General features: G+C 32.7%; 1 protein-coding gene and 1 pseudogene across 1 annotated transcript; both read left to right on the top strand.

Annotated features, from left to right (window-relative positions):
- Positions 1 to 714: 714 nt before the first annotated feature.
- LOC120122953 (glyceraldehyde-3-phosphate dehydrogenase 2, cytosolic-like) lies at positions 715 to 3,980 on the top strand. The gene is made up of 11 exons (XM_039141982.1): positions 715 to 844; positions 921 to 1,021; positions 1,421 to 1,536; positions 1,627 to 1,726; positions 1,994 to 2,140; positions 2,218 to 2,278; positions 2,353 to 2,450; positions 3,136 to 3,278; positions 3,375 to 3,458; positions 3,570 to 3,659; positions 3,759 to 3,980. The coding sequence occupies exons 1-11, from the start codon at positions 817 to 819 to the stop codon at positions 3,799 to 3,801; spliced, it is 1,011 nt and encodes a 336-aa protein (XP_038997913.1). The 5' UTR covers positions 715 to 816; the 3' UTR covers positions 3,802 to 3,980.
- Positions 3,981 to 8,088: 4,108 nt separating this feature from the next.
- Positions 8,089 to 11,228, top strand: LOC120122964 (annotated as a pseudogene).
- The last annotated feature ends 693 nt before the right edge of the window (positions 11,229 to 11,921 follow it).

Genomic DNA, 11,921 nt, shown 5'->3' with positions numbered 1-11,921 from the left:
ATATATTTTAAGATAAAATACACAAATTGATATTATTTTTGTTGAGTCATTTGAATATTAAAAGTTACAAAATGATCTATTGGCTATTAAAAATTACAAAAATATTTATTTGGCTATTCATTATGTTTCAAACACGTTATTTTCTGTTAAAAATTAATGATAATTTGAGTTGAATATTAACCTGCTAACTGATATATAATAAAATTTTATCTCATAATCTCAAATGACTATCATATCTCAGTCAGTATATTAATGTCCAGCTCAGATGAGCGTTAATTTTTTAACGAAAAAATAATAAGTTTGAAACATAATAAATAGTCGAGTGACTATTTTATAATTTTTAATAATCAAAGGATTCAACAAAATAAAATCTTATAATTAGATATCATTTGTGTACTTTATCCTAGATTTTATTATAAAAATAGATGAAATTGTTAACTATCTAAAATTTTAGGTATGAGATTAAAATAAAAAAATAATATATGATATTAAAGAATCAAATAATTAATTAAAATCTGGAATCGAATCATGAAATCCTTGAACTGATTTAATTCCAAAAAAAACAAAATTTTGGCATCCACAAATGGGTTGGAAAAGAATCCTAACCCAAAAATCACGTGAGCAAGCCTCGATTTTTCCACCACATGTTTGGTGGTCCCAATTGCTACCAGAAGTTTCCACCACTTCTGCCTCTTTCTCTCTTATATACTTAATTATACTCTTCATTTCCTCATCGTAATCATCACTCTTTTCATATTCTCTAACCAAGCTTCATTTACTCCTCCGCCGCCTTTGTTTTCTTTTTGTTTTTCCGTAATGGGGAAGATTAAGATCGGAATCAACGGTAAATATATATATTTTAATCTTTGGTTGTATTTTTTATGGAGCTGATTTATTTATTTATTTGGTGTTTGGTGAAGGATTTGGAAGGATCGGTCGTTTGGTTGCAAGAGTGGCTCTCCAAAGCGAAGATGTTGAACTCGTTGCTGTTAACGATCCTTTCATCACCACTGATTACATGGTTAGTAATTGTAATTTATTTTATTTTATTTTCCTCTGTATACTTTTGTATTTGTTTTCTTTTATGTTTTTCTAGAGCTTTAATTTGAATGAATTCTCGTGTTGAAGTTTTTTTTTTTAGTAGAAACAAAGCTGACCTGAAAGGATTCGTGATTTGAATTTATCTTTCCGTATCTGATCTCTGCCTAACGAGTATGAACAATTTAATAACATTTCAACTGTCTCTGATTTATTAAAACATTGATCTATCAGATATTTAAGATGAAATAATTGTTACTGTTTGGTTTTCAGTGAGCTGATCTTGTTTTTATATCGACAGTAGAAAATATAATTGTTTATTTTGTTTGAATTATTTAATAATTTGTTTATTGATTTGGTTTTGAAAATTGTATTTGTACAGACCTACATGTTTAAGTACGACAGTGTTCATGGCCAATGGAAACACAATGAACTTAAGGTGAAGGACTCAAAGACCCTTCTTTTTGGTGAAAAGCCTGTCACTGTTTTTGGTATCAGGTATGGTTTTCTTTTCCTTTGATCGAATATGGTGAGTTTTTGTTTGTTGGAAATATTTTTTTTTTGACATGCCTATGGGCTTGATGGTAGAAACCCTGAGGAAATTCCATGGGCTGAGGCTGGAGCTGAATATGTTGTTGAGTCTACCGGTGTTTTCACTGACAAGGATAAAGCTGCTGCTCACTTGAAGGTATGTTACACTAGTTTTTCCCCAAGTTTAACATGCCTTTTGTGTCTATTAAGACTGAAGAAGGAATATTGCACTGCGGGTTTGGAACTTAAATGCTACTGACATCTGTGCTCGATTCATATTTGAACATGTTTATAGGGTATAATCATCAAAATATATGAAAAATATCAAACAAATGCTAATCCAACACTCACTCCCAGGGACTTGCAACATGCCTTTCTCATTTCTGGTTTTCTTATCCTTTGTTTTTTTTCCTCCATCTCTTAGGGTGGTGCAAAGAAGGTGATCATTTCTGCTCCCAGTAAGGATGCCCCTATGTTTGTTGTGGGTGTAAATGAGAAGGAATACAAGCCTGACCTGGACATTGTATCCAATGCTAGCTGCACTACTAACTGCCTTGCTCCGTTGGCTAAGGTAATAATTATTCCTCTGTTATTGTTTTAAAGCATTTGCTAATACTTTTATCTCTTAACCTGTGAACATGATGGCAGGTAATTCATGACAAATTCGGTATTGTTGAGGGTCTTATGACCACTGTCCACTCGATTACTGGTAATTACTTGGTGTTTAATTGCTTTTTTCCCCTATCAAGATCCGTATTGTTGACTGACTTATCTTTTTTTCAGCTACCCAGAAGACTGTTGATGGTCCATCAATGAAGGACTGGAGAGGTGGTAGAGCTGCTTCCTTCAATATCATTCCCAGCAGCACTGGAGCTGCCAAGGTATGTATCTATTTTCAGATGTAGATTATTTTTCAAAAGATATTGGTTTTGTCCTGACAGCATTTATTCAATGGGGTTAATCAATTTTTTTCTAAATATGGATTTTAGAAAATTCTTAGAAATCAGATAGTAAAAGAGGTATTCTACTATTTATGCCCAAAAAAATTGTGATATTCTTCTGGTAGTTAAAACTTTTTAACTTTGACTTCAATCGAGTAGTTTTTTAGTTAAAATATTTAAAATAATTTAGTTCAAAGTTCAAATTTGGACTTTAAAAAATCAATTGTGACAGTGGGATTATATATTTTTTTCTCAGTTAATTATATTATCAGCTTGCTATTTTTTATCCAAATGCATCTGGAGGCACAAGCTTTTTCAAATTTGAAATAACTAAAATTAGTTGAGATTTTACTTTTATAAGTAATGCATGTATACATTTAATGATTTGATTTTTCGTCTTTTTAGTAAAGTTATATGATATTTTTATGTTTTGGTAGAACTTATAATTTTAGTAGAATTTTATATTTTAAAACCATATATATATATTCCTTTCTAGGAAATTCAAACATCACTCTGCAGCTAATTTGTGATTAGCTTTAGATGTTAGCACCTGTATTTTGCCCCTGTATTATGGGACTGACTAGCCTGCTATATATTGTTTTTAAATGATCTTGTTATTACATAGGCTGTTGGCAAAGTGTTGCCAGCATTGAATGGTAAGATAACTGGAATGGCTTTCCGTGTTCCCACTGTTGATGTCTCTGTGGTTGACCTCACTGTGAGGCTTGAGAAGAAGGCTTCGTACGAAGATATAAAGGCTGCCATCAAGTAAGGATTAAGAATATTTGATCTTATAGTATGCTGTATTTAATTTAAAAGACGCATACCGTTTATGTAATGACACCATGCGTCTTTTTTGTGTAGGGAGGCATCTGAGACCACCATGAAGGGAATTCTTGGTTATGCAGATGAAGATTTGGTCTCAACCGACTTTGTTGGAGACAGCAGGTGCGAGGCTTCGTTCTTTCAATATTTCTTTAATGTTGATTTTGTATATGGGGGCTATTTAGACGGGGAAAATGGAGGTTTAGTGATGCGATGTTGTGATTTATTTAACAGGTCAAGCATTTTTGATGCCAAGGCTGGAATTGCTTTGAATGACAACTTTGCTAAACTTGTTGCGTGGTATGACAATGAGTGGGGTTACAGGTAAAATCCTACACTCCCTTCAAAGTAAAAAGGAAGTCTTGCTTGTATGCTTCTCTGTGGTGGATGTGTAATGGTGTTAATTCTTTTTTGGTGCCGCAGTTCTCGGGTGGTCGACTTGATCCGACACATGGCTTCATGCTAAGTTAATGTAGCTGTTAAAAGCCCCTTCCTTCAGCTTTGGCGAGCAATTTAGAAGAGATGCATGATGGCTGTTGGGCATGCGAATAATAGATTTGTGCGGAACAATTTTCTTTTGGTGTGAACCCTAATTTTGCATGTTAAGTCCCTTTACGACGTAATAATAATTGGAAGATCATTAAATAAAAAAATGGCATGTGACAAGTTGATATTGCTATGATAGGAAAACATGATTTTAAAGTTATATGGTATGGTACGAAAACCAATAGTTATTTAATTGATTAATTCGACGCACTAATGAGCACATATTTAACTTTAATTGGATCGTGGTTTGGTTCACTAGTAATTGGGTAATATATAACATACGTCTTTGAAATTTAATTTAGTGTATCGCAAAAGTTTAACCTTTTTAGTAAACATGTAAAAAATATTAAATTAGAGTATTGAGTAAACTTCTTATTATAATGTTAAATTACAAGATGAATAATATAATTTGATTAAATTAAAATTTTATAATTTATATCAAATTTAATTAGTCATCTCTCGTAGTTAAATATGACATTATCATCATTTTCATTATTCATGAATAAAATATTAAAATATGTTTTACTTTTATAGTTAATTTTAATTTGAATTTTTTTTAAATATTTTCATTTAATTTATTAACCAATTAATATAGATTAAGGTAGCGTTTTGGTTGGATGGAATCCCTTGGAGTTGGGGGGAATTGGAATCCAATTCCACTACTTTCCCATGTTTGATTCAAGTTTTCCAAGGGAATTGGAATCCCTCATGGCTTCAATTTTCCATCAAATGAGGGAAAGTGAATTTCATTCAAGAATAGATGGAATTCAATCCAACATGGGAATTGAAATTTGACCATACTACCCTCATCAATCTTTTGGTAACTTATTCATATATTGAATAAAAATATTTTTTTTATTATTTCGGGTCGGGTCGGGTTTCTAATTCTTATATTCGGGTCGGGTGAAACTTTATTTTGGTCAGGTCGAGTCGGTTTTTTAAGGTGTGGTATTCGGGTCGGGTCGAGTTCGGATTTAGGGTGAAAAATACCCGACCCAAAAATATATATAATTTCACCTTATATATTTAGGAATAATTACAATAATACCCTTCTATATATATATATTTTCAATTAAGTCACTGTTTTTATTGAATAAAAATAATTTTTTATTATTTCGGGTCGGGTCGGATTTCTAATTCATATATTCGGGGTCGGTGAAACTTTATTTTGTTCGGGTTGAGTTTTTTAAGTGTGATATTCGGGTCGGGTTCGGGTTTAGGGTGAAAAAAATCGGGTCGGTTTCTAATTCATATATTGAATAAAAATAGTTTTTAGTATATTTTTTGTAACTAATTAACATAATCCGATTTGAATGTGTCAAAATATTGCTCTATCTTTTGGTAATTTATTAACATATTTTGATTGCGATGATTTTAACTTATGATGTTTATTAGCATGATTTTTATAATTTATTGAAATGAAAAATTAATCAATAAAATGAAATTTTAATATTTTTTAATTTTTTATAATATATTACTATATGTAAGTTGTAAAACAAACTAAAATAAAGTAAAAAAATAAGAAGGGTAATTTTGTCATTTTATCTTATTGAAATTAAATTCATCTGACATGTCTGCGAACCAAACAGAATATGAAATTGGATTCCAATTCCTGACAGATTTCAATTCCTTCACATATTTCAATTCCCTCATAAACATTCCAACGAACCAAACGCCACCTAAGTATTATAAAAATTTATTGTGAAAAACAATTTCTTAATATAAATTATTTTATTCACAACGTTAATATTAGAGGCGGAGCTTTGGGGAGTACGGGAAGAAATGAAAATTGCATGGGAACTCATTGAAAAATATGATCATTGATGTTGACAACAAGAAAGTCTGGAAGCACTTACAGGTTGCTGGTCCAAAAGATTTTGAAGCAACAGTATGGTATTGCATAGCTGATATGATAAGGAAATATTGGGATATTCAAGCAGCACCACCCTTGTGAGAGGAACAAAATTACTGATGAGATGGTCAAATTGGGACAAGAAGGAAATTCAAGAACCCACAAATGATAGTATCTTTAAGAATAGTTTATGATCTTGACAGGGGGAAAAGTGGTAGAGTTAGTTATTAGGCTAGGTTGCTCGTCATTACAATAAATAAAATAAATAAAGAGGTATATTGCAATGCAACCTAAAAGTCCAAGTTGTAGTAATTTATTACAAGCCCAACAACTTAAGATGGTAAAAGTACATGAATCATGTGATATTCTTTATACTTTATTAAATTGGAAATTGAAGTTTGCCTTTGAATTGAATATTCATTTCTATTTTATTCCTCATCATGACCCGTACATTTCTTGCCTTCATCGGAGAAAGAGGAGCCCTTGATCCATCATGGGTCATGGCACTGTTTTGAAAACTGGATCGGATCGGCCGATTTAATCGGGAACCGCTGTTCTTATCCGGTCTATTTTACCCCGGTTCAACCGGTTATAGTAAAACGTAAAGAACCGTTCGAATCGGCTTTGAACTGCTCGAACCGATCAGAGTGAACGGTTAACCTAATTTTTTATTTTTATTAATGTTTTTTGTATTTTATTAATTTTTAAAATAATTATGACGTCGTCGTTTACGACCGGTCTGACTGGTTCGACCGATTGAACCAGTGACCGATAGCACGACCGATTCGCTGACCGGTCCGATTCTAAAACAATGGTCAATGGGATGTTCCGATAAAATTAAATCAATTTAATCCGATGCTAATTTGGATCTCATTGAAAAACTCATCATTTGTTAAATATTTTTTTAATAATTTAGGTAATTATAAGATATTATCTTTTCAGAATCTTTTTAGTTATCAATAATATATATCCGTAGATACAGTTGTTTAAACTTAAAATCTTAATAAAAATAATACTATATTTAATTACTAAGACTACTTTATATGTTATTATTTGACAAATGTTTACATTTCATTAAAAAACGGTGATACAAATTGATGTTAGCACTTTGTATGTAACACAAGTTCAACGGTTAGCTACTTAGCTTTAGTGAATCTTCTATTTATTACATGCCTATAAAATATTAGGTAAATACTATTAAGAATTTTTATTTTCACGAGTACAAAAGTATTCATAATTATTTATTTTAATAAATTACAATTTAGTTACCTCAGTATTTTGTGGTTTTGTTTTAGTCACACAATTATTTTTTACTAAATCATATCTAAAGTTATGTTTTAGATCTATTTTGATCATCTCTTGTTAAAAAAAAACAGTGATATTGACATATCATCATAGGATAATGTCATGTCATTACTGAAATATAAAAATAACGTATCAATAGTTCTATTTTTTTAATTATGAATAATCAAACAGAACACAAACGTAATTTAAGTATGATTTTTTAAAATAAAATTGAATTATGAAAATGAATCATAATAATAATTGGGTGACTAAATATATAATTATATAATTTTTATTCTGAAAAAAAAATCGTAGGAACTTGTCCTTATTTTTTTCATAAAGTTTGTACGATTTTTTCCTCATCGTTATTTTTTCCATTTATGCAAGTTTTTCATTTTATTATTTTTCCTTTTTATTTTTAATCTTAGTCCTCATTCGTTATTATCTTTGGATTTGTTGAGTCTTGATAAAATCGTTTTTACATAAATAATTTTACTATTATAATATAAGAATAAGTGTGATAATGCTCATAAAATATACCAAGATTTTATTTAAAAAATTATTTCAAAAAAATTATAAAAAAATGAGAAGAATTCTACTAATATCGAGAATAAAAATACAAAAAAACATTTACATAAACAACTTCACATAAAATCATAAATAATATATTTATAGAGATATTCTTGATTATAAATGAAATTCATTTAGTATAAAATTATTCAAAATAAATTTTATCATTAATTAACATTAAAAAAAGTAAGTTTCTAATAAATTACATCGAATTCGGATCACATTCTAATATTTTACACATATATTCCTAAATAATTTTATCTGTATTTTATAAATAAAATTATTATATTTTTGTAATTTTGCGTACAACCTACTAACCCACTGTTTGGTTCGTAGAATAGTCCAGTTTTTTTCAGCATAAAAACTTTAATATGAAGTGGAACAAAATGAACATGAAAGGCGTCAGCATCAGGAACTGTGGTGAGGCCCCCTTTTTTCCCTTGTTTCCATTAATGTAGGAGCCCTCTAATACCAACCGAACCAGTTTGGATTTGTCTTCCATGTTTTTTTTTAACTTTTGATTATCATCTTCGCTTTCTCTCTTCTCTTTTTCAGTTTCAGACATCATGGGAACTCATCAACCTCCTGCTCCCGACAATGGTGATCATGTCCCTGACAACTCAGTGAGTGCCCTTTTATTATTATCTTACATCATCCTTTTTGCATGCAGTAGTGCATCTTTGTTTTGTCTTGTGTCTGTATGTATGATGTATTTGTTTGTCCTTTAGCTCGTGTAAAATTTGCTGATTTTCGCCTAAGAACTTGAAATGGACATAAAATCCTGCTGAGATCATGATCCTGGTTCAAGGGCTCTTTTTTTTCAGTCAATACACGTGTCGTGATATCTATCTCTGAGATTCATCAGAAAAGTGAGTACTGTATTAGTTCATTCATACGCTCAACCGAAGGAGCATCAAACCTCACAAACGGGTATAATTTTGTGGTATTCCGTACTCGTTTTAATTAGGTGGAGGTATAATTTTAATAGATAGTGGACGGGTACGATTTTGGTACCTGTCGCGAATAGTGAGCGGGTGATGAGTTTGAGACCTTACCTTCCCCGCATCATCCCGCCCACTAAATACGCATTAAATTTTGGACTATTATGAATTTAAGTATAATTTTATAGCTAATTTATAAATCTTAATATTGTATAAGATATAACTTATAATTTACTAAATATTAAGGATAAGTTTATGAATCAAACTTTTTTCAAACTCGTGCTTGCGCTTACACTTAACTCAGATAATTCTTAGTTTATTTTATATACTTTAAAATCTAGTTACTTATTTCAGATAATCCTAGTTTATTTTTTCTTAATGGACGTGTTTGTTTATGTTTGTTGCTTATGTATAACTTAGATTGTTGTCATGCGGGTCTAGCGGGTACGTCTCTAGTTGAGGAGTAGGTATGGGATGAATTTGAGAATATACTTGCGTGGGCGGGTGTGGATTTAAAAAATTTTACCCATCTGGTGGTGGACGGATGATAAATTTAAAAATATTAGGTGAATATGAAGATAGGAGATGAAATATCCATCCTACCCGCCCGTTTACGTCTAAACCTTAATATCTTCTTCATACAGCACCTTATTTTCAAACTATCACTGTTGAAAAGTAGACCATTTTTTGTAGACTGAAACCTTTGGTTTATTTGGAAGCTGCAGATACTAATTTATTATAGCTGTTTTCCATTGGTTGCTGTTCTTAGTCAACAAGTCTTTAAGTCAATTACATTTTATTTGTTACGTTTGTCTCAATCAAAAGCTACATCGGACCTACTGTAATCAACCAAACTTGTCCGAAACAATGGTCTCTAAAGTCAAGCCTAACTATTTATATGTATATATATTCATAATTCGAGGTCTTCTACGGAAGCTGTCTCAATTTGGTGTTGGGGACAGCCTATTATCTTACCTCCCCTTACCCCATTACATATGGGAACAAGGGACAACAATTTGTATATATATATATATTTATGAACTGTTCACATGTAAGCACATGGTCAGTTTTGTAATATCATTCTTTCAGACCATACAAGAGCTTGTCTTTTCTTACTCTTACAGTAGGACAGCTCTCTTGTTACCTAATGTATGTATGCATGTATAACTGAGAGAATTTTGTACCATTTGTGAATCACAGGTGAAAGAAAAATCAGACAAGCAGAAAGCAATTGATGATTGGCTACCAATTAAACTCATCAAGAAGTAGGAAATGGTGGTTTTCAGCTTTCCACAATGTCACTGCTATGGTTGGAGCTGGTGTGCTCAGTCTTCCATATGCCATGGCCGAGCCTCGGATGGTATGCATCGGAAGTTCGCCTCACGCTGGAATTAAATTCGATTCACTTATCTCTCGTTTTCATTTTTTTTCAGGGGTCCTGGTGTGTTTATCATGGTATTCTCGTGGATCATTACCTTGTATACTCTGTGGCAAATGGTCGAAATGCACGAGCTCATTCCCGGTAAACGTTTTGATCGATACCATGAACTCGGACAATACGCCTTTGGTGAAAAACTTGGTCTACATTGTGGTGCCGCAGCAACTTCTTGTTGAAGTTAGTCTCTGCATCGTTTACATGGTTCCGGTGGACAATCGTTGAAGAAGTTCCATGACACTGTCTGCCCTAGCTGCCAACAGATGAAACTTACCTATTTCATCATGATTTTCGCCTCTGTTGAATTCCTACTGTCTCTTCCCAACTTCGACTCAATTTCTGGTGTCTCATTGGCTGCTGCTGTCATGTCCTTAAGGTATATCACGAATTTGCAATTCACATTCTCTGTTGTGCGTATTGAGATATGTTAAGGCAAGGTTTGGGTGATTTTTTTTGCCACAGTTACTCGACCATCGCTTGGGGAGCTTCACTATCCAAGGGTGTTCAGGATGATGTGCAATACGGCTACAAAGCGTCGACCACAGCCGGAACTGTCTTCTGCTTCCTCAGCGCTTGGGTGATGTAGCTTTTGCTTATTCTGGCCACAATGTGGTGCTGGAGATCCAAGCTACAATCCAATCTACACCCGAGAAGCCATCAAAAGGACCGATGTGGAAAGGTGTCATCGTCGCGTATGTAGTCATTGCTATGTGCTACTTCCCGGTTGCCTTAATCGGGTATTGGATGTTGGCAATTCTGTGCGAGACAACATCCTCCTCTTTGGAGAAAACCGGCATGGCTCATAGCAGTGGCTAACATGTTTGTTGTTCATGTTATCGGAAGCTACCAGGTCCGTATCCATCGATGCTTCTTGTTAATCTCTTGGTTTCAGATTTAACTGATTAGGTTTCCGTTTATGTTTGGTCTCTATAGGTCTATGCAATGCCGGTATTCGACATGATCGAAACTCTGCTAGTAAAGAAACTAGACTTCCAGCCTTCCCGAATGCTTCGATTCATCGTTCGCAATTCTTATGTTGGTAAGTAAAAGCAAAACTCATTTCTCTCAACCTACTTGAATGTAAGTTTATGCATCATATTTTCATTGCAGCAATAACGATTCGTCGGAATTACCTTCCTTTCTTGGTGGCCTCCTCGGATTTTTCGGAGGACTAGCTTTTGCACCAACAACATACTTCGTAAGCCACATCCCCATCAAAAATCTAACAATTCTCTTTGAAGAATTTTCACATCAGAACTCATTTTTTTTACCTTCTTTTGTTGTTCAGCTCCCCTGCATCATGTGGCTTACCATCTATAAACCAAGGAAGTTCGGCTTATCTTGGGGACTAACTGGGTAAGTAAACTTGATTCAAAGCTTATTAACCTCATTTTTTTCGACTTCTTCGACCTTCGAATCGTTGTTTAGTTGATCTTATTCGGCTTTCCTGTGTTTTTTTCCCTCCCCCAGATCTGCATTGTAATTGGTGTTTATTGATGGTCCTATCACCTATTGGAGGATTGAGGCAAAATCATAATTCAAGCCAAAAACTACGATTTTACTCGTGAATTATTGTCTTAAGACAAGGAGCATATAGGCACATTCTCAATCAATTCACATGGTTTATATAGTAAAAAATTGCAGAATAAAAAAACTTTATGTTCATTAAGGGTAATTATCAGCTTCAACGAGCATGCAGTAGAAGAATAGTATGTTCGATTTTTTTTCTTTTATGTATTTGGAGGGTCTTATTATGTATACGAACGTGTTTGAATAAAGGTGTCGAATACAAATATTTTAAGAAAAATGAAAACTCGAAATTACATAATGTATGGGGGTATTATGTGTCAAGCCTGCAACAGTACAAGGAGAATCAACTATCTTCCCTTTCATAGTAAAGTGTTTATCAGAAATAAATATGCAAAAAGGCAATAAAATCAGATAAAATATTCATCGAA

Source organism: Hibiscus syriacus, unplaced genomic scaffold (assembly GCF_006381635.1).
Source record: "Hibiscus syriacus cultivar Baekdansim isolate YM2019G1 unplaced genomic scaffold, ASM638163v2 tig00110388_pilon, whole genome shotgun sequence".
NCBI lineage: Eukaryota > Viridiplantae > Streptophyta > Magnoliopsida > Malvales > Malvaceae > Hibiscus > Hibiscus syriacus.
Note: the sequence above shows the minus strand (reverse complement) of the source record. Positions and strands in the feature narration are given on the sequence as shown.

Bases quoted from the DNA above. Each gene is read 5' to 3' on its own strand.
- LOC120122953 (XM_039141982.1), top strand. From the start codon at position 817: ATGGGGAAGATTAAGATCGGAATCAACG. The intron at 845-920 runs GTAAATATATAT...TGTTTGGTGAAG, and splicing joins GATTAAGATCGGAATCAACG to GATTTGGAAGGATCGGTCGT. The intron at 3,279-3,374 runs GTAAGGATTAAG...TTTTTTGTGTAG, and splicing joins GATATAAAGGCTGCCATCAA to GGAGGCATCTGAGACCACCA.